This window comes from Melanotaenia boesemani, chromosome 14 (genome assembly GCF_017639745.1).
Source record: "Melanotaenia boesemani isolate fMelBoe1 chromosome 14, fMelBoe1.pri, whole genome shotgun sequence".
Classification (NCBI taxonomy): Eukaryota; Metazoa; Chordata; class Actinopteri; order Atheriniformes; family Melanotaeniidae; genus Melanotaenia; species Melanotaenia boesemani.
In genome coordinates this window covers 27,631,007-27,653,561 of record NC_055695.1, presented here as the reverse complement: position 1 = coordinate 27,653,561, position 22,555 = coordinate 27,631,007, and the positions used below count along the sequence as shown (strand labels likewise).

The 22,555-nt window shown below is 38.8% G+C and overlaps 3 protein-coding genes across 6 annotated transcripts in view; 1 reads left to right on the top strand and 2 right to left on the bottom strand.

The window, feature by feature from the left end:
- The window catches only part of fryl (furry homolog, like), a 74,477-nt gene extending 73,013 nt beyond the window's left edge, over positions 1-1,464 (bottom strand). Inside the window, exon 1 of the mRNA XM_042006478.1 lies at positions 1,318-1,464. The gene's annotated coding sequence lies outside the window, so the exon portion shown is untranslated. The remainder of the gene's footprint in view (positions 1-1,317) is intronic.
- A 5,936-nt stretch (positions 1,465-7,400) lies between these two features.
- ociad2 (OCIA domain containing 2) lies at positions 7,401-9,735 on the bottom strand. The gene is made up of 7 exons (XM_042005197.1): positions 9,556-9,735; positions 9,391-9,475; positions 8,299-8,352; positions 8,138-8,185; positions 7,925-8,063; positions 7,668-7,741; positions 7,401-7,497 (listed from the first exon to the last, which is right to left on the bottom strand). The coding sequence occupies exons 1-6, from the start codon at positions 9,649-9,651 to the stop codon at positions 7,675-7,677; spliced, it is 489 nt and encodes a 162-aa protein (XP_041861131.1). The 5' UTR covers positions 9,652-9,735; the 3' UTR covers positions 7,401-7,497; positions 7,668-7,674.
- A 5,234-nt stretch (positions 9,736-14,969) lies between these two features.
- dcun1d4 (DCN1, defective in cullin neddylation 1, domain containing 4 (S. cerevisiae)) lies at positions 14,970-21,650 on the top strand. Of its 4 annotated transcripts, XR_006012772.1 has the most exons (12): positions 15,912-16,037; positions 16,270-16,357; positions 16,445-16,484; positions 16,633-16,720; positions 16,861-16,949; positions 17,257-17,327; positions 18,585-18,676; positions 18,803-18,911; positions 19,207-19,311; positions 19,402-19,504; positions 19,596-19,739; positions 19,941-21,650. XR_006012772.1 is itself a non-coding variant. In XM_042006598.1 (11 exons), the coding sequence occupies exons 1-11, from the start codon at positions 15,022-15,024 to the stop codon at positions 19,649-19,651; spliced, it is 843 nt and encodes a 280-aa protein (XP_041862532.1). In that variant the 5' UTR covers positions 14,970-15,021; the 3' UTR covers positions 19,652-21,650. The 4 variants fall into 4 exon arrangements, 3 of the variants coding, with proteins under 3 accessions (XP_041862532.1, XP_041862531.1, XP_041862533.1); XM_042006598.1 differs by lacking the exon at positions 15,912-16,037 and adding an exon at positions 14,970-15,040 and having other exon boundaries at positions 16,270-16,340; positions 19,596-21,650; XM_042006597.1 differs by having other exon boundaries at positions 19,596-21,650.
- Positions 21,651-22,555: the final 905 nt, after the last annotated feature.

Genomic DNA, 22,555 nt, shown 5'->3' with positions numbered 1-22,555 from the left:
GGGGGATTCTGTCTAGCTGGTGCATGAACAGGAGAATAAACCACACATCTGCACTGCCATCAAAAGCTTATCCTGGCAGGGAACAGGGGGGTTGGAGGGGTGGTTGTCAACCAGTTGCCTTACCAATAGCCTTTTAGTCCAGTGTTAGTGCAACCCTGCAAAATCTTGTGTAAAATCCTTAATCTAAGAAGAGTCACATCGTGGAAAGTTCATAACAGAACCCATGATTAAAAAGTGAGGTGACAATAACCAATATTTGGTGTTACTTCCAACTAAAATATTACATGTGTATGTTTTAATCTAACTTTTAAATGCACAACGAAATTCCCAACACTCATCTATACTGATTTGGCTCAGGAGCACACACAAACCAGCTTTTCTTGTCACTGCGCCTTCCTCTCAAATAGTTCCCCATCTCTCATTTCAGCCACACATCAGACTGACCAGATTCCTCTCTGTCTGTATCCATGTGATTCTGAAGTCAGATGCAGTCTGGCGATGAAACATGAAATCCACAGTGCAAATGATGTAAGCAAAGCTGACATTTTGCTCACTGTTATGCCAGTGCAAAAGACCCACCATGCTCGTTCATGTTACAGTTTAGCCCCTTCAAACATACCAACTAACCTTACACAGACCAAAAAGTTTTCTTAGCCATCAACTAAACAGAACACCGTTATTCTGCAGCTTTGTTTGCAAACGAAAGGCAGCACATTGAAAATCATTGGGTAAATTCTAGGTGCGTGACTATTTTGGCTGCTGCAAGTAAACATACATAACGCGTTAGTTGATTTTGTGCTATGGCGTTTCGTTTGCAGTGAAGACGAGATTGTAGCCTAAAAGAGAACTGGCTACGCAAAACAAACTAATGTTCATGGTAGCCTTCAGTTAGCAGCTAGCCAGGTTTTTGCAGAAACTGCTTATGTTGAGCAAGAAGCTAGCTAGCAGCAGCAACTTGCTTTAGCTGATCAGTCCGTTGTAAACGTTAAGTTAACAATCTACATCCAAACATAATTCTATATTAACTGTCAAGTTAGCTTCATGGCAACGACTAAACTAATGTCATTAGGAACGTGAACGGTGTTTAGCATCAATTTAGCAAGGTAAGAAAGCGATTAATTCACACTAGCAGAAAAACCAAACTCCTTCTTTAGCATGCTACAGACAGCCAATTCTGGTACCATAGTTGGTGAGCTAACGTTAATCTCAACGGCAAAGTTAACAACGAAACTTGGCTTAAGTCAACGTAACTACATCAAATATCAAATACCATATGTCTTCATTTACACTAGTGTTCATAATGGTGACGTTACTCACAACTTTTGCTTCTTCTCCCTTTAACTGAGCTAGGTCGCTAGCTTGCAGAGGTTCTTTTCATTTGCCGAACAAGCTTCAACGTACTGGCCCTCCTCCATTGGAAGGATTTGCGTAGTGGTGTGATTTTTTTTTTTTTTTTTTTTTTTTTTCGCAGTCCGTGACTGCGTTGGAAGGGGTCCACTGTCAGAACAGACGACAGCGTGTTTGTCCTGCCTTCTTAACTGCGATTGGCTGAGATGGTGTACGCCTACATGATTATTGTTTTCTATTTGTTTATTCGACTGTCAATCAACAATCCGCTACAGAATATGACCTGTTGATTGGATGACGTCTTTTTGAGGTTGCATCAACGTGGACGCATTTGTTAGAAATGCAGATACAGTAAGGAAAACTTGGCATTGTCAAATCTGTATCTATTATATGTTTTTTTTTGTTTTTTTTTATATCCGAATTTTATATGAATTATGATTTATGTACAAGCATACTGTGTATGCTTGGTATATAGTTTATTTTATTGTATTCGTATTTAATATTTATATTTTATATTTTCTCAATCTGCTTTTGTTTATCTGTTTTTCTGTAGTTGAGCTGTAGTAACACACAAATTTCCTCGTTGCAAGATAAATAGTCTTTTCTTAAAACTGCCTAGTAAGGTTCTATTGTGTAATTATAAGTGGGAAAAAAAGCATTTTCCATGCCTATTGTTAACAACTGCTTCATCCAATAAGCATCTTTGCAATCTCGTTAATTATAATAACAGCTGTTTTACATGTTTATAAATTGTCCAACATCTGGTTGTACATGTTTGAAATAACTTTATTGTAAATTAAAATGTCTGATAAATACATGGAATGCCAAGTCAAGAGTGCATCAGATTCCTTTTAAATTTAATATAATCGTATTACTTTTGAATTACAAATATTTAAAACTTGACAAAATAATTCTCAGAACATATTCTGGCAAATGAAAATATTGATCAGATATTGAACAGAAACAAATAAAAGGAAATACAGGTGAGCTATACGGAAAAACTACACTTTATTTTTTGATTCTCTGGTGTTGAAGCCTTTAACAAGTCTTTCAATTAGGTAAATAAAGCCTCTGATGAGATAGAAAAAATTGATGTCCCATGAAGTTAAACCCAAGATCAGAGCATGAAATGCGGCAGAAAACCTAAGAGGTAGATCTCACACGCCACCTATTAAATGTTAAAATTCATGACAGTATAGTTAGAAAAATACTGAACAAGTATGTCTAGGTTGAAAAGGTCGCCAAGTCCTTTCTCTCTCTCTCTAAAAAAAATAAATAAATAAATAAATGAAAATGTCAGCACAGCTTATGTTTGCAACGATGTTTGGATCAATGTGAAGAATGCAGTGTCAAAGAGTCAAAATGTTGCACTGATCCAGGTAAAGTCCAGACCTCAACCTGACTGAAATGTTCTGGCAGGATCTTAAGAGAGCAGTGCATGAGCAAATGTTCCAAATGTAAAACAACTGAAGCAACGCTCAGTGCAGGCCAAAATTAATCAAAAAACCATGTGACAAACAGATAAAATATAAAAAAAAAATATTACTTTAGCTAAAAATGGTTCTAGAAGCTACTGATTCATGAGATGTACTTCTGTTTTTCCTCCCACACTGCTTCTGCATTTTGGCTTAGTTTTTGTTAAATAAATAAAGAACTAATGGTGTAATCTTCACGTATTGCAGTTCATCTGACGTTATACTTTATTTCAAAATCTGGTGATTTCATCATGTCCTGATACAAAAAAGAATGGAAAGAGAATAATCTTTCTTTATCAGATAACAATATTTCTAGATGCAGTTTACTCTGAAAGGTTTTGCTGTCCATCAAAAGCCACATTCCAGGAATTTCACCTTGTGAGACAAGATGAAAACTTTGCTAACAACTTTAATTTTCCTCTTGAATCATGCTGTCTCTTAAGTTCAGGTTTTTCTGTAATATTTTGAATAATAAACTCTGTAGGAAAATTAAGTTAATTTATTTTTAGTGGATTTTTTCTTTGTTGTAAAAATGTTTCTTCAATCTACTGTTGAAAAACCATTTTATTTCACTTTTACACAATGTCGCATTTGTAAGGAAAGTGCATTCAGGGGATGAGAAGCAGAATTAAGCATGTGGGTTGTGTCCATTAAAAAAACTTGTCAGATGGTTTTGAATTTTTGTCAAAACCACCGTAAATATGAGCTGGCACCAAAGAAATGCCACTACTGGTCCCATAATTTGAATTCTGTACAGTGTTTGCTGGATTTCAATTAGTATATCTGGTCTGCTTTCTGAATAACTGTTCTTTATAATGGCTAAGGATGAACTTGAGTCCAAGAAATGTGATTTTAAGGTTTTTGTGCCCTCTACCCACTGGGCTGCTAATAGCAATGCTAACATCTCTGCTGTGTAAACTGATAAATCATCATTTAATTTCTTGCCTACTTGCTCTCTGAACTCTGGCACAATGACTACTACTTCTGCACTTCCCAATGAATTCTTGGCTGTGTCTGTATATACTTTTATGTAACTATAATAATAGTCAATATATGCCTGAACAGAACCTGAATCACAACTCCTTCCCTTGCACCTGTTCTTCTTTTCCAGTAAGGTAAAGTCCACTTCTCTACTGGGAAGGATCCATGGCAGAATTACCGACAATGGCACAGTTGGGCTGATGTTTATTCTGTCTATTCCCAATTTAGCTGCTCTTTGCAACACTTTCCATCCGAAGCTCTTATGTCTCTTCTTCTCCACTTCTCAACATGGTTGCAATTTGGCTTATATAGGGTGTTGTTAATTGTGACCTTTTAAATTAACCCAATAATTTAAAGATAACTGGTGTAAGTTCAAATGGCATGTCTCCCACTTCAGATTCTGATACTGCCACTGGAGTTGTTTTAACAGCACCTGAGATTAATCGTGCCTGAATCTAAATTTTATATAGCTTTTTTAGACGTGTGTCAGCAGCTGATCCATACACTACACAATCACAATCTATCGTAGTCCTTATTAGACCAGTATACATACTGTAGCTTTCAAAGCTTGTGTGTCCACACCGCAGTCTTTTCCAACTAAACACCTAATTACATTTTATTTTACATTTCCCCACAATCTTCTGAATATGACCTGCCCAAGTAAGTTTTTCATCTAACAATACACCCCAAAACCTAAACTGCTCTACTCTTTCAGTCACCTAGTTATATAATCTAAGTTTCAGTTCAGGCATTTTCTTTCTTTTGTACATTGTTTTTGCTTTATCAACACAAAACTTAAAGCTCCATTTGTAGGATCATTCTTCTACTTAATGAATGGCCTCTTGCAACTTTTTCCACTATAAACTCTACATTTCTCCCACATTTCAACATTGTCCCATCATCTGCAAAAAGTGAAAAGTCCACATTACTCTCCATGTCCATAAAAACATCATTTATCATATTTGAAAATATTAATTAATCAACGATTATACTTCCCAGGGGTGCACCCTTTTCAACCTCATATTTCCCAGAGTAGTTCTTACCAACCCTCATCCATATTACCCCTCTAATCAAAAAATCCTTCACTCATTGGTAAAGCCTCCCATCAACACCTATTTTCTTAAATTTTTATCAATGATTCCTCTCAATCCCCTCACAATCTTGCAAACATTAGACTTAAAGGGAATTGGTCTGTAGCTTCCCGGAACTGTGCCGTCTATCCTGGTTTGCGTATAACATTAGCTTCTTTCTACATTTTTGGCAGCTTACTGATTTCCTTATTATTTCTGCTAAGTTAATAAGCAATATTTAACTAAGTAATCATTCATGTATTTCTACATTCTGATTTATGTAACCTTGATCACATGTGATCTGTTGCTATCCAAACCTTATTTTGTCTTCAATACTGCACTGTTATACAGCTTACTACAAAGAACTAGATGTTAGCCTGTTGCCACATTCATTGGTACATGCTGGTTATTTTTAGCTTTCATCAGTGACATGATGCCTGTGCATTATTTACTGCTGTAAACTGGTGACAAACTTACTTGTAAATGTTCACCATACTTGATGTGAAAGGTCAGGCAAAACAGACATCCTGTCATATATAAACTGCAGAACAAGCAGAGAGAAGCAGTCAGAAGCATCTAATCTAACCAGACTGCAAATTCATTTTGATTGGCTCAGGCTTTTAGATGTACAGTGTCTGAGGTTTTATCTATGAAACTGCTAATTGATAAGTCTAAAACACTCATTTCAAAAATATTATTTTGAGTGGCTTCTGCTATATGAGGAATGAGAACTGTGCAGAACAGAGGTGGTTCCTGGAGCTTTGCTGGCTTCATTTTAACTCAGCTGTATTGCAACATAACCTATAATAGTCCCAAATTCTATTTGATATATTTCTAACTTAGAGCAAACGTCAAATACTCTCACTCACACAGAAAATCAGACTGATCAAGGATTATAGTGCAATGGGAGGAAAAAGAAAGAAATAGTATATATAAGTTCTTAGGTCACTGTTCTGGCAACCTGAGTATGAAACTTCAACTCATTTAAATTAGCTAAGATACTGATAACTTTCCTTTTTTATTTGATAATCAAACTATGAAAACATAAAAGGGTGAAGAAGCTTCTCTGTCTCAGTTCATACCAAACCTTGACATGTTTTGGATGTGTGGTAACTGATTTAACTCAAGGTAATTAAATGCTGTTTCACTCCTTTTATAGACTGTCAGACAGAATTTAAAAAATATGCAATGGGTATTTAAATGCAGTAAACATTCCTGAAATTTTGCTCCATACTGACGTGACGGCATCACACAGCTGCTGCAGGTTTGTCGGCTGCATCCATGATGAGAATCTCTCGTTCCACCACATCCCAAAGCTGCTCTACTGGACTGAGATCTGGTGACTGTGGAGGCCGTTGGAGTCCAGTGAACATATTGTCATGTTCTAGAAAGCAGTTGGAGATGATCTGAGCTTTGTGACATGGTGCATTATCCTGCTGGAAGTAGCATCAGAAGATGCTACACTGTGGTCATAAAGGGATGGACATGGTCAGCAACAATACTCAGGTAGGCTGTGCTGGTTAAACCAGGTCACGTTAGGGGCCCAAAGTGTGCCAAGAAGACAATCCCCAAACCATTACATCACCAGCAGCTGAACTGTTGATCCAAGTCAGGATGGAAATTTTGATCCAAGTTAGGATGGAAATTCTGACTATTATCTGAATGTGAAGCTGAAATGGAGACTCATCAGACCAGCAAAGTTTCTCCATCTTCTGTTGTCCAGTGTTGGTGAGTGTGTGTGAATTGTAGCCTCAGTTTCCTGTTCTTAGCTGACAGGAGGCACCCAGTGTGGTCTTCTGCTGCTGTAGCCCATCTGCTTCAAGGTTGAACGTGTTGTGTGTTCAGAGATGCTTTCTATCATCTCCAACCAGTCTGCCCATTCTCCTCTGACCTCTGACATCAACAAAACATTCTGGTCCAGACAACTGCTGCTCACTGGATATTTTCTCTTCCTCAGACCATTCTCTGGAAACCCTAGAGATGGTTGTGTGTGAAAATTCAAGAAAATACTCAGACCAACAACCATGCCATGTTCAAAGTAACTTAAATCTCCTTTCTTCCTCATTCTGATGCTCAGTTTGAACTTCAGCAAGTTGTCTTCACCATGTCTACATGAGTAAACAGTTGCTGCCATGTGATAGGTGGACCTAATAAAGTGGCTGCTGAGTGTATGTGTTTATGAACTGCAATGTTGTTCTTTTAGAGTCAATTATAGTTTTAATCTTAAGAAGTAAAGAAGACACCTTAAAAAAGACACGTTTTCTTGAAGTACACAGATCATTAAATCTATTAGTTTGTTCATTTGTTTTATATTTAAGGTAATGTGTCCATTGTTATTAATAACTAAACTTAACATCTGCTTTATCCTTCTTTTAGTTCCCATGACAGACTTTGAACTCTTGCACACCAAGCAGTATTTATTCAGTTAAAACCAGAAACACTATCTTAACAACCCTATTAATACAACAATTGCTCCCCCTGGTGGATGTTTAGTGAAATGCGACAGATCAGACGACAAGACAGAATGAAAGTTTTAAGCAGTGTTTATGGGGTTTTGATAAATGACAATGTAGAAACTGACGGATCTATGCAGACAATTTCTCCTTCCTGCATTCACAGTGATGCTGCAAAACCATAGTTAACAGATTAGTGGTGCATTTGGAATATTCTAACATGCAGGTATCACATTTCTTTATGATTAGCTGACTTGTGGAAAAAAAATCATTTCAATTGTAAGTTTTAGAGATGGTTAGAGATTCACTTTTATAACCATTTCAGTATTGGTTTGATTTACTTGAGCTTCATGCTTGCTCTGTCGGCACTGCTGGAGCTTTTTTCTTACATTCTTCACATACATGATGGCAGTGTCTGTAGAGGAAACAGAATTTAAAAAGATATATTAGAACTAATATGAAGATAAAATTTTTATCTTTGTTAAATATCAACTAAATGTATGTTAGAGCAGAGTTTTTTCTGATTGTGTGATCCTTCTATTCACAGAAACTGTGCCAATTATGATAATAAGTTATGCATAGCCAGTGTTTTCCCCACCTGTGTACATGATCAAGGTGACCTTTCTTTGACCAGGGTCCAAATCCTGGTCCATCTTTAATACCCAGCTCCTGAAACTTGCTTCGGCAAGTTCCAACATAGGAAGCTTTTCCCACTGCAAACCCGAGGATCCCAGCAACTACAAAGGGAGCAGATTTTGGTCAGGGGTCGATTATCTCATCCAAACGGTCCAATATGACGTATGACACAAACCTGCTAGTTTTGGAAAGGGTCCAAATCTCTTTGATGACTTCCAGATACCTAAATGGTGAAAAAAAAAAAAAAAAAAAAGCTTATGTTAAAAATGGAATAATTACAGATGGTTGTTTTATTTGTTATGATACAAAAGAAGAATGGAGACTGAATGCTTGTACCATTGTAGATGAGACCCCCGGTGGCAGCCATGCTGCCCAGTGAGAGGGGAAGAGCTGAATATGGAAATCAGACAAATGATGGTCAGATCAGTCAAAGCTCAATGGAAATATAGAAAAAAAATCTCAGTAACATCAGACCAGAGACTAGTTTCCTTTTTAAACTAAAATCTAAAGTCACTGCAAACAAACAAACAAAATTCGATTCTCTCACACCTTGATCGCTTAGACCACAATCAGACTGAACTTTGACCCGTGAAGCATCGACACTCAATTGTTCCAACTAGTTTAAGGGGGAAAGGACGAGTGCAGGAAGTAGTAATAGTTGGCGGTTCATGTTTACATTACTGCCTGGTGAGAGAACGTGAACAGCAGCTGCACGCCTGGCGATGAGTGGAAACATTGGGAGAGAGGATCGAGTCCATGAGGTGTTGTCACATAAAACAGATTATTTTCATTTTGTGGACTCTTTATGGCTGGTCAGCTAAGCTGGATGCAGCAGCTTAAAGTATTTCTAGAGTTTCCCTCCATGCAGCTTGTGAGTTGCTTTTACTTTGATACCTGTAGAGTCTTTTCTTAAAGTAGAATTAGAGCTATATGAGTATGCACATGTGACATGTTGCTAAAATCACTTGTTAATTTAGTCACTCTTGTTGGAGCAGGCTGTTTAGTTTTTAATGAATCAATCTGGTCTGTAGGGTTTGTGGCACTTGAGGACACTCCCAGCCACGCTCCACCCAGCCTTAACCTGAAACAAAGTTTAAGTCATTGCAAAGTCATTTAGATGTTTTCCAGATTTCATGAGATTGGATCAACTCACTGAAAAACAATGACAAATACTAAATGGGAGCACACAAACAAACACACACACACAAATAAAGCCAAAAAAAAAAACAAAGAACGAGTAAACGCACATTTAAGTGGACTAGGCATTGATTGATGAGCTCTTACACAACTCCCTCTATAAGGAAAAACTTGCGCAACACACATAAATGAATGGTCCAAACTCTCACCTTTAACCATTTCCCGCGTTCTCTCAATGATAAAATCAGTGACAAACATACACAAATTTAGTGAATGTTTAAAAGGGATTACCTCTGTACCAGAAGCTTTCCTCCTGGCACTCTTTCCAAACCCTTTTCACATCTTCTCTGTGGACATGAGCATCACTCAAGGGGCACTGGAAGAAACAAAGAACAGGTAAAGTACCGTTTCTGCCTATAGATGTGTGCGAGGCCACATGTACTTGCTTTCTCTCACCTTCCAGCCTCCTTTGACTGCAGCTGAGTCAGGAACAGTAGCGGCTGCCTCCTCAGTTTTCACTGTTGGAGTTTGTCCACTTATTTCAGAAGTCATGATGCAGAAGCTTCTGGTGGTTGTTTTCAGAGCTAACTGCTGCGCAGTGTTTTCAGCTGTTGTACTTCCTTACTCTCTGACTGGCTACAAAGGCTCCTCCCTCGACTATTTTTGAACCTCCTCCCCACTTGTAGAAACACACAACATGCACTGTTCATTCAGAGCCATTTCTAAACAATATAAATAATTAACTCAGTATTAATCAATATAGAACAGTACAGTAGGCTAATCAGACATGCACTTACATAATAGAACTGTCAGAGGAGATTAAGGGAATTCATTCTAGTCTGCTTTGTTCCAGTTTAGATCAAACTTCAGATCTTTTAAGCGCAACATACTTTAATTTATATTACTTATGTGCACAAGCAAATGTGTTGTTTGGTTGTTGTATTTTGTTTGTTTTAGCTCTGTTTTTTTTTTACTTTTTGAAACTTTGGGTGGGATAACTCCAATTATCCCAACAAAGATTTAGACTCAGAAACAAATTGGGAGGGTTAGGTAGGACAGGGGAGCGGTGCGAGGGAGCGGGTTAAGTACTTTATTATGTCAATATGATGCAGCCATTTTTAATCCTTAATCCTTAATTCTAGGGTACAAAAGAATGTAAGGCTGTTTTTTTCCCTTCTGTTATCAAAAAAAAAAAAAAAAAAAAAGAACATTCCAGTTTTCTAATCTGGAGCTCTATTTGGCCCAATAACAAAATATGAAGAAAAGCAAAAAAAAAAAATATGCACAATTTTATATTATATATCATATTGGGGGAGAAGGAGGGGGGAGAGGGAGGTGTGCAGTCTGCCTGATAGAACACATGCACAATAACCCATACAAACAGTTGCTATAACTTATACGTGCAATAGTGAACTGGGAATCTGTTCCACCTCTGCTGTGTGCAATGCTTGTTTATATTGTTTTATTTAACTTATCTTATTGTTATTATTGTTATATTTATTGCATTCTATTTGCCTCTATTTTGCTTTGTACCTGTATATATTGTGTCTTGTGCTTGTCCTGCTTTACTGTTGGTGTTGTATTGCTGCTGGTACCCAAATTTCCCTGAGGGCTCTCCGAAGGGATTAATAAAGTATTTCTATTCTATTCTATATTTGTACTGTGCAGTTTATTATTGTGTGATGTCAGAATTATAGTAGTACAAAATGTATCCAGGTATTCTAGGCAAATCCCACCATGAGGAGACCCACGAGGTTGGCCTTGGAATGCCTCGGGATCCCCCCAGACGAGCTGGTGAATGTGGCCGTGGAGAGGGAAGTCTGGGTTTCCCTGCTTAGGCAGCTGCCCCACGACCTGACTCCGGATAAGCGGTAGAAAATGGATGGATGGATGAAAATGTATCCACTAAGGGACAAAAGACAAGTATCAAATTGTATACAACGGATTTCTGAGCAAAGTTTTTACCCTAAAGTGAAGCAATAGATCTCAGAAACAGTATGAATGAATGATGATGAAGGGATCTCATGAACACAAGGGATGACCCATCGTATATGGACTCTTCGGTCCGAGGTGTAGTTCGTTAGAGTACAATTAGAAAAAGACTGAACAAGCTGGAATGGTTTGATCCTGAGCAAGCCGCAGGACTTCTCGAACAATGTCTTCAGACAGACAAGACCAAAGTGAGTGGTTTGTGTTGAATAAATAATGAAATGGTGGTATACACTGCCTGTCCAAAAATAAATAAATATTAATAATAAAACAAAGTAACACTCTAATACTTCATTGTAGTGCTTTTAGCTTTGATTACAGCACACACGCACTGTAATATTGTTTAAATAAGCTTCTGCCAAGTCACAACATTGATTTCTGTCTAGAGCTGCACTCATTTTTCTCCAAGCTCTTGTACTGATGATGAGAGAGTCCAACCACTGCACAAATTCTTCTCCAGCACATCCCCAAGATTCTCAATGGGGTTCAGGTCTGGACTCCATGGTGACCAGTCCATGTGTTAAAATGATGTCTTCTGCTCACTGAACCACTCTTTCACTATCTGAGCCCAATAAACCGTGGTATCATCATCTTAGAATATGGCAGTGATGGAAAATGGAACAACCTGCACATTCAGCATATTCAGGTATCATCTGACCTCATTCTTTGGACACATAACGTTGTTGAACCTAGACCTGACCAACTGCAGCAACCCCAGATTATAGACTGCTCCCTACAGGCTTGGCACCAGGCATGATAGCTACCCCTCTTCTCACCCTCACTCTGAAACAGGTTAAATCTGGACTCATCAGACCACATGACCAATTTTTCTCTGGTTAGCCTCATCGATTAGTGGTTTTCTTAAGGTTTCACAGCTGTTCAATCCCAATCCCTTGAGTTCCCTTCACAATGTGTGTGTGGAAATGTTTTTACGTTCACTATTAAACATAGCTCTTAGTTCTACTGGTGTTTTTTTTTAAAGATTTGTTTTCACCAGATTTTTAAGTGATCACCAACATTCAAGATGTTTTTCCAACTGCATTTCTTCCTCATATCTTTCCAAGTTTTAATAGTGCATTGGACAGCTATTAACTCAATTTTAGTAGTTTCAGTTTCTCCTTTGATGATTTCTTTGCAAATGTCAATAATCTGTCTCTTCTGACACAGATCTTTCCCAGGACCACAGGATGTGTCCACCAACATGGTTGTTTAAGGAATGAGAAGCTGCTCAGTGCATCAGTTAGGATTACACAACTTTTTGCAACCTGAAACATCATCATCCATGCAGTAATTATCCAATGGGAGGCCCTTATCTATTAACTTAGTTAAATCCAGGTGGTAATGTTTTTTGGACGGACAGTGTATGTCACGTGTTCCTTGTGCGAGTTTGTATTTATCTAATTTAAGCCCTTTAAACAACATGTACTTCTAAACTTGGACTGACATGCAAACTTTCAAATTACCTTATGGGGTGCTCTCACGTGCTACTATGATAAAGTAACTTGTTTTATTTACCAGATAAGTATAAGTAGCAAGACAAACCACAGTATGGGTATGGGAACACACTGGCCACCACAAGTTGGTATTCTGACCTACAGGAACTCAGTAATAGATGCAACATTATTGGACGAGTACTCTGAACCACGACTGGACCAGAGGTCTTTAAACTGTGCCTTCATGCAGATCTCTGTAATGCTCTATTTTTGGCACACAGTTGCTGTGATAGCAAGATACACACCTAGCAAATTTCTCAAAACTATCCATGTGGTAGTATCTGCTGCAGTACACACACACATCCTTATTTTATTCATTTCCATGCAGCCGTCCAGGGCATCACATCATCACATCTGTTTCTGTTTCAACACCAACAGCTAAAGAAGGTCATCTCTGCCAACAGGAACATTTTTAGAAAAGTTTTACTTTTTTTTTTTTTTTTTTGAGTTTTCTACCACAGTTACACAAGTTTCCAGAAGTTAGTTTGGTTAAAGTTGAATCAGGTTCAAGTCCCAAACGGGACTAAAAAATATGCACAGTGAAAAAATACCAGCTACGCTATTGTAGCTAGTAAATATGTTACTTCATTAGAAGTTCTACAGTTCACAGTACACTTCCTCAAGGTCCCATTTATCCATGTAACACAATCCATCACATTCACCACTGATCATCAGCTTTTCTGTAGTAGAGACATTACTATAGGGTGAAAAAAAAAACATTTTAAAAATCGTAAAAACATCAATAAAATGAAAATATAAATTTAAACCTGTCAAGACTTAGAAAATAGATTTTATACATTATGGACTTTTTCAAACTATGACATATTTTCTTTCTTTCTTTTTTATGCTGCTGAAATTACATGCTAAAAAGTTAGGATAAGGGCTAAAGTAAAGGGCAGGGTATCATCCTAATACAGTGCACAGGATAAAATGCATGCCATACAAGAAAGGATGCAGAATAACAACATGCAACATGACTTGGCATGTTAAAAATTGTACTCAATTACGTACCTAAGTATACGTATACGTACTTAAATACATCATATATTCTTACATCATATATTTATAGTATATTCTTTTAACACTGTCAGAGATCAGTGGTAATAATCTTGACGATAAAATATTTTCCCGTTCTGATCAACAGTTCCTTCGGACCCTAACAGGGTGTTGAAAGTAGCATAATTTGGATGGTAGACTATATGGATAACCCTTCATGTTAGTTTGCTATTTTAGTGCCAGCTCAGTTTTAATCCATTTACTATGGATGTCTGACTGTTGCAGTAGGTTCCCGGGTTGGATCTGAGCTGTCACCTTGCTGACCTCAGATTTTCCATTGTCGGCCTATCAGTTAGAAGCACTGGCTGGATATTTAACATTCAGATTTTTGTTAGTGTTTTTAAAATTGCATTAAAGGTTTCAATTGTTAGAAAAGTGATTGAAAATGTTTGCCAGTCCACCACTGAGCTATGGCTAACCAAAATATACACAGCAAATTATGGCAGTTTCGCAATCCTGCAGACACCCACATACAGGCTTCAGAGGAATTATAGGTTCAGTCAGTAGAACAGGAGCCATTGCAGTGTTCATCCCAATAAGCAGTTTCTTAGCTCCACCTTGAGAGGAAATAAATTTTCAATAAATTTGACATTCAAGACGTTGGCGTTTTTAACAGGCTAGTCAGGATGACTACTCAATCACAGATGCTGTGGGCCTTCAGTTTACCAGTGATCACTTACACAGTCACGTGAGACACATCAATGCTACCAACATGAAAAAACACTTTGGGGCCAGCAAGGTAACTGCATTTGTACTTATTTGGTTTATTTCATAGGGATGATTTAACGTCACCTGACACTGGGCTGACTGTGACTACACTTACAGTAACTGTAACATGATTTGGGGCAAGACCTTTTTTAAACATTGTGGACTTCTACTGATCTCAGACAACGGTTAGCCACAGGGAAACCGCAATTTCAGTGTGGGTAAGTGTTGTCATGCTGGCAGGTTATTGCTATTGTGTACTTAAACTGAAAATAACTTTCTTTACCACGCGTACTATCACTTACTTCTAACAACCTGTGTAGAAATTAAACGACCCACCCAGCAGCGACCATGGGAGGTCATTTTAGAAAGGCAACAGCCAATGAGATTTCATCGTGGGCTGGCTTCAAGCTTGCACGAGGAAATTCCGATGATTGACGTGTTCATACCACGACCGATTTGAGAAGTCTGGCCAATCACATTCCTGCTAAGGAGGGGTCTATTTACCTCTTCCGCCTTTTCTTGACATGACACTTTGGTTAGCCAATCGGCAGCAAACAAAGGCGGCGACTAATCAGGCTGACTTCCAATCAACGTCTGCAGGCGTGTTTTACGTTGACAAGGCCCGCCTATTGGCCGGTCTGCGGACTTCCCACAGACAGTTGTATGTTTCATAAAAATGCACTCTGATGCGGCAAGTAAGTAGAAACGTTACAGACGCTTTCTAATTCATATAGCGACCCTCTTCGGTATCTGCAGCGAGTGTCAGAGAGACACAAACAGACTATTTGTGTTCCTACGCCCGTTTTTGTCTTGTGGCTCCGTGGGGTTTGATGAGAGCGCATGAATCCCGTGTTATTTGCTGGTCTCTTTGTATTTGCCAGTGCTGTCTTGGGCGAAAACAAAGGAAGAATAGCTAGTGTAATTTTAGTTCCTGTGGATATGCACGATTTAATTAAAGAAGCAGAGGTCATCTTAACTTCTTTTTTCGTCTTGGTTTAGCAGTGCTTCGTTAAATGCAGCCGAGGTTACTTGAATTTTGAAGGTTTTCGAAGGTAATCCATGGGTTGAGGTATTTATATCCATAATTTCTTACAGTTTACCCCACGTTTCGGCTTAAACCTGGAATCGATGTAATGCCTGTGTAAATCGGCCAATTTTCTGGCGAACTGCGGACAGTTAGAGAGAATGAAAATTGTGACGCAGTTGTGTAAAACATCTTTCGTTGCCTACTGCAGCAGTGCTGTCGGGTTTTGCGTCATCTATATGAACTGCTGCATAACGTCTGCGCAATGCCTTTGCGCCAACAGCCTTATAACTTTTACATTTATTAATCAACATAAAAACGTATTCAATCAGTTAGGGTAAAATGTAAGGGGGTAGAAGGGTCTGAAAGCAATAGTTGTTTTGTACAGGCCTGGGAATTGTAGTTCGGCATCCCCAACTTAGTCGAGCTTTTAATGGCCTCCGTCGCCGAGAAGGACTACAAACCCCACGTGCCCAAGTCTCTGGATACTTTGTAAACTCTGTGCAAGTTGCGCGTCTGCATTGCTATTTTAGGTATGCAGCTAGTGCTATCAGCTCGTCAGTGTGTTGAGGTGTTTGTCTTGATTTAGGTTATAAAAAATAATGAAAAGCAAGAGTATTTTGGTGACAACTACGAAGTGAAATGCTCACAAGACATTTGGTGACAAGGTAGTTTGAATGATTGAGTATTGTCGAGTTTGAAGGCAGTTACTCCCTCTGTCGTGTGACACAATTTATACTGTTTTCTCAAACGTAAATGCTTGATCTAGAAAGCACGTAAAAGTGGTATGTAACTGTACTGTCTGTTGATTCCTGGTTGGATTTAAGTCCCAAAGTTCTTAATGGCGCTATGATGATGTCATCGTCATATTCAGTCTCTCTCGCTCTCTCTTTTTAACAGATTTTCAGCTGAATTCCCATTTGACTACATTAGCCAGCATCCACAAGATTCATCACACCTTGCACAGGCTGGTAAATATATGTTATCGGTGTGTTGTGTATTATATTTTAGCATGCATATGTGTTAAGTGTGTAGTGCACTTTTATATAATCCTCACAATCATCTGTTTTGGTAGAACCTGACAGAAGACGTTGGACAGGATAGCCACCCATCAGGTAACAATGAAACTGGCCATTGTTGTCATTATTTAGGCTGATGCTTTACCCTGCTGTAGCCTAAACTGGGTGGTCTGTTCCTGGTTGAAAGTTTTGCTCTTGAAAATGAGTCTATTCTTTGTATTTATATATATATATATCTCAACAGCTTGCTGCTCCAGAGCCATGCCTCCTAGGAAAAAGAGGAGACCTTCTTCTGGAGATGACATGTTGGCCAAAAAAAGTCGCCCAGATAGGTGTGAGATCCCTTTTTTAAAGACTAAATACAGAGTTTGATTTGTGCTTTTTTTTTTTGGCTTGTAGAAATAAATCCATGCATAAATAAGAAAACATGTGTCTCTGCCGGACAATGGACTAAAACTGTTTGCATCTGCAGTGTTTTCAGAAAACATGAAACATCACAAATTCGAGAGGAGGAGACATTTTCCAGCAAAAGATGCTTGGAGTGGTTTTATGAATACGCAGGTGAGCTGTCATCACATTGTGCATTCAAACACAGATCAGGGTTTTATGATCTTAGCGTTATGTGTTAAACCAGGGGTAGGCAACTCCCGTCCTCAAGAGCCACAATCCAGCAGGTTTTAGATATTTCCCTCTTTGAACATACATGGTTCAAATGAATGAGCAGAACCTGACCACTTATTTGGGCCGTTTAATTTGAATCAGGTGTATTAGAGCTGGAAAACATGTAAAACCTGCAGGACTGCAGCTCTCTAGGGCCGAACTTGCCTACCCGTGTTCTAAACTGATGCTGCACGCTTGTCTAAACTAGGTTGTGACGATGTAGTGGGTCCAGAGGGCATGGAGAAGTTTTGTGAAGACATTGGAGTCGAGCCAGAGAATGTAAGATTTTTTTTTGTCATTTCGTACTTGGATAAGGTGTGCGGTCTGGTCCGCTTCTGTGGTCTCAGCTTGCTTGTTTTACAATGTTTCTCATCATGGCTGTCAGTCATGTTATTCTAATGATACTAAAAGACCCTTTTGACAAAAAAAAGAAAATAAAAATCAGCTATGCTGCTTCAAGGTGACCATTTAGGTACAGAAGTTTACAAATATAGAAAATCTGAGATGAGTTTTTTTTTATATTTATTCACGTTTGTCCTTTGAAATAATCTGCTTTCACTTTGGTCCCAAAAGAGGATTAAAAAAAAATTAAACATGGCAAAAGTATCCTCAGGCTGCTTCGATATTCTACACAATTGTTGGTACAGACTGTTGTTTTCTCTCACTATGACTACTGCAGTGCTATCTTTGCAGGTCTCCCAGCATGCACTCTATAACCTATACAATGGTCCAGAACCCTGCTGCATGTCTTCTATTTGATCAGCCAAAAAGGACACATGTCATTCCATTACTCACTAAACACAAATCAAATTCAAGTCATTCATGCATCCCGATAGAGTGACTTCAGTGTGTGCACTCATCTATTTAAACTCATGCATACAAACTTATGCTTCTTAACCACTGTGCTCCTCTCAGAAACATCATCTGGTACTACCATCTTTTAGTATCACCTCTGTTCTCATTTGTTGTTCCACAGTCAGTGGTGGAAAAAGCGACCAAATGCTATTAGAGTAGGGTTTGAAGAATGTCTTGAGGACTAATTTCTTCAGAGAAATCTTCCTGTCTTGACACCCTAACCCACTTAACTCGCACTTACTTTGCACTTTATCACTCCAAGTCACTTTGGCTAAAGACTAAACATAAAATGTATTATTCCTAGGGATAATTAATCAAATTCATATGTGAAAGGATGTGAGAGCAGGTTTTTGTCCTTGTAATGGAGTTACGTACATCATCGTTCCGTGGTCTCCTTATGGTGGACCCAGGAACGTTATTACCAGTGTGAAGATGCTCAGAGGTAACCATGGTTTCCCTTGTGACCTTGCAGATTGTTACACATCCTTTTCTGTGATCTGAAATTTCTCCTTCATTTCATGGGTTCAGTTTTTTCTGATTTGGGTTTTTATTTAGAAATCTACAAAATTTAAAGCTGTTCACAGCAGCACCGTACAGTCAGTCTTTATCCCAGTCAACACCGACATAAGATGAAAACCTGGATTTGAAGAATTTCTGTAGCTGTTTTATGTTTGTGTGCAGGTGGTGATGCTGGTTCTTGCTTGGAAGCTGGATGCCCAGAGTATGGGATATTTCACTCTGCAGGAGTGGCTTAGAGGCATGGGCTCACTGCAGTACGTCAGTCTCCTACAATTTTTTTTTCTTTTTATTTTAAATCATTTTATGACTGTGTTTTTTTTCTCTGCATCTTAATCTGAGCTTGTGGTGGTGTGTCTGAGATGCTTTTCTGCTGTTGTCAGGTGCGACTCCACAGAACGGCTGAGGAACTCACTCGACTATCTGAGATCTGTCCTAAATGACAGTACCAGTTTTAAGCTCATTTACAGATATGCCTTTGATTTTGCTCGGGTGAGTCAAGCTAATTATTTTCTACAAGCAAGCTGACATACTTGGCATTCAATGTTAATTAATTTTAACCGTCAGAAGCAGTTACACAAGAATGAAATTCTTGTAAGGTCATGTTATTACTGAACTTGATGTTTTGGGTCAGCCAGTCACTTTCCAGTTTGACTTGGACTAGAAAAGCACTTGTAATGAGCTTATTTTTCATTACACACATGTAGCTTGCAGTGATGGAAAGACTGCTAGCTAGGCTGACATTTTGCATCATTTTCTTAACGTCTCTGGTGTTTTGATTGGACAGGAAAAAGATCAGAGGAGTTTGGACTTGAACACAGCCAAGTGCATGCTGGGGCTACTTCTGGGAAAGACATGGCCTCTGTTTCCAGTGTTTAATCAGTTTTTAGAGGTAAGCATGTGGTGAAAGTTGTAGCCAATTGCACATGGAGCATCTACAAGGTGTAGCATAAATCTGTGGCATGTATGTTTTGTTCCCCAGCAATCCAAGTACAAAGTCATCAACAAAGACCAATGGTGCAATGTTTTAGAGTTCAGCAGGACAATCAACCTGGACCTCAGTAACTACGATGAGGACGGTGCCTGTGAGTTAATGCTTATTTATATATAAATATGACAGCAGAGATTATGTTGTTAAACCAATTAAGGTCTTTTGTTTCCCTCTCTTTAAACCAGGGCCAGTTTTGCTGGACGAGTTTGTGGAATGGTACAAGGAAAGACAGATGTCATAGCTACAGAAGGAAAATGGGAGAAATATTACAACTGTGACCACAACAACTCTAGAGTATCAACAACTAATACGTAAACAACACAACAATGGTAAAGCAGTGACAAGTGGGTGCTTCCTGGTAAAGGAGGGGTTCGGGCTATGGGTGGGCGAGGGTGGGAGATGGGTGTTAGCTGCCCCGACTGTTGGGGCGGAGGGCTGCCATTGTGGAGTTACCCTCCCTACTGAAGTTGCATAGTAGATAGGTTTGCAGCAATTCCTGCTGTGACATGTCATATTGCTCTTTTTGTTAGGATGGAAACTAAACGGTGTGTGTGGAGAGCCACTTCTCACTTCTCTTCAGCACAGAGAAACCAACAGAAGTGACCATTCCTGCTTTGTGTTTGAGTCTTAAACAAGGTCATTTGGACCTGGGCACACTTAAGTATTATATACCTGTGCAATGAACTTGAACTTGAGCTTCTCTGGACAGGTGGCACTAATTGTTATTTTTTTTTAGTTTGGTAGTACTTCAAGAAGCACACTGTGTCAAAGGGTTGATTGCAGGTGTTTGATGCCTGTGCTGTTTACTCTCAGTATGTGCCAGTTATTTCTTTCCCTCTACGTTTTGCTCCATTTTGCTGTTTAGCTTATGCTAATCATTTACTGCCCCCCCTCCCTCCCTCTGCAAAGGCTTCAGACCTCATAACACCAAACAAATCAGCATTGCTGCTTATTAACTCTTATTACAGTACAGCGGGGAGCCACTAGTGCTCTGATCAGCATTTATTGGTCTTGATGACCAATTTATGTATCTACGTTGTGTAGGTAAGAGTATTATCGTGCCTCAAAATATGGAAGTCTCTTTGTGTGTCCCACACACATACCAACAAACCCAAATGTATATACACAAGTGAGGATGCATCTAAGACATGCACACAGACACACAAGTGGTCAGGGATTATTTCAGGATGAATTCAGACTGTTTGGGCTGTGTTATAAGTTGACATAGAGCTAGATGGTGTCCATTTTGTCTTGGTTTGTGGCATATGTTTTGTCTTCCCTAGCCCACAGGTAGTTTCAGGTCTCCTCTTACCAGTAGCATCTCTCCCAACACTGACAGTGTTAATATAACTGCAGTGCAACACCAGAGACCTTCTGAGGATGACGTCCTTTAGGCTAGTAAGGTAGGTTTTCTGAAAGGGTTTCTCTGTACCACCTGTAGGACGTAATCAAAACAGTGGGCACTGAAAGTTTGGAACTGTGTGATGATGCTATGCCGTTCTGTTTGCCTATTGTAATGTTCTTGTAACACATGAATAAATTTTTGTCTTTGGCTGTGATGTGATACTGAACTGTCAGAAGATTTACTATTTGCATGCATGCTCCAACAGAGCCTTTTGTGAATGGATGAGATTTTTTGAAAACATTTTTCAAACATTTTTTTTTTTGTACAGGAATTTGTGCACATGTTTTTTGTGCTTAGTTTGACACACACAATCATACTGTTTTATTTTTTTTAATGAAAAAGCATGATTGTGTCGACCTAGACCTGGAACACACCTGTAACCTCATGACGGAACAGGAGTTCCCTCCTGCATTAATCCCATCTTAACTGTCTTTATACAGAGTCAACATTTTTACCTTTCTTTATACAGCAAGCTGCAGCCAGCATGTGGAGGATTGTTTATTCATTTAAGTACACAAAAGCTTTGTTTTGCAGTTATGCCCATTATCACCGTCACAGTGCACTAAAGCAGTGCACTGCACTACAGTTAAAATCAGTTGTGAAGATGGTCTTCACGCTCGTTAATCAAAATCAGCATTAAACCGTTAAGGTTGAAGTAGTTGTTGGATAGCTTACCAAATACTGTGCAGAGATTAGTGTTTTAAGATTCTTCCATAAAAAATGCAGGAGGATGAACAGCCTTGTCCAAACTGTACATATGTATGTAAACTGTCTATATGTCTGTTTTCACTATAACCTATGTCTATACACATAAATAAAAGGGTTTATTAACTTATTGTGGGTTCTTCAATGAGTAGATTATCTTAATAAAATGGCTGTCCTTTTTTCTTTTCTTTTTCCTTTAACCAAATATTTAATTCCAGCTATTTAATATGTGTATACAATGGTGATGGACAATGCTGGTCCTCAAGGCCACTGACCTGCAGGGTTTAGATCACGTGTCAAACTCAAGGCCTGAGGGGTCACATCTAGCTCATGAATTAATTATTTTTGGCCCGCATGATTATATCTAATCACTATTAGATCCTGCTGATAGAGTACATGCACCACTATAATTCTACAAGTCCCACAATGCACTGCCACTGGATGGGAAACAAAGGCTCCAAATGGTAGAAGAGGTATCAACCCTTTAGGCTCCAGTCATTTTTTAAGGGAAAAAAATGTTCAATGTGAACCAGAGTTTAGGCTGCAGTAAAATGACTCATCTAGTTCCATACTGTGGCGTCTCAGGTTGACAGCCAGATTAGATTCCATAATATGAACTATGATATCTATATAACCAGTCCAGCCCTCAACTTGTTCCAGTTTTTTCATTTTGGCCCGCTTTGTGTTTGAGTTTGACACCCCTGGTTAAGATGTTTCCCTATTTCAACACAGCTGATTCAAATTAATAGGTCATTGTGCAGAAAAAGCTGTTGTATCTATTTAATTTGAATCAGGTGTGTTGAAGCAGGGAAACATTCAAAACCGGTAGGACAGTGCCACTCAAGGATGGGAGTTCCATCCCTGGATTATGGATGGCATCTATTAAAGGTACTGTGTGTAAGAGTTACTGACATCTAGTCGTAAAGAAGGGCATAGCAATGACTTTAAACAGTGCCAGCCAGTGGCCAAAGCTCTTCCAGACATAAACATGTACTACAGGTTACTACTTCAACATAGTGTACTGTTTTCTTCTAT

Bases quoted from the DNA above. Each gene is read 5' to 3' on its own strand.
- ociad2 (XM_042005197.1), bottom strand. From the start codon at position 9,651: ATGACTTCTGAAATAAGTGGACAAACTCCAACAGTGAAAACTGAGGAG. The intron at 9,476-9,555 runs GTGAGAGAAAGC...TGTTTCTTCCAG, and splicing joins CAGTCAAAGGAGGCTGGAAG to TGCCCCTTGAGTGATGCTCA. The intron at 8,064-8,137 runs GTTTGTGTCATA...CTCCCTTTGTAG, and splicing joins ACCCTTTCCAAAACTAGCAG to TTGCTGGGATCCTCGGGTTT.
- dcun1d4 (XM_042006597.1), top strand. From the start codon at position 16,012: ATGCTCACAAGACATTTGGTGACAAG. The intron at 16,358-16,444 runs GTGTGTTGTGTA...CTGTTTTGGTAG, and splicing joins CTGGTAAATATATGTTATCG to AACCTGACAGAAGACGTTGG. The intron at 18,912-19,206 runs GTGAGTCAAGCT...TTGATTGGACAG, and splicing joins ATGCCTTTGATTTTGCTCGG to GAAAAAGATCAGAGGAGTTT.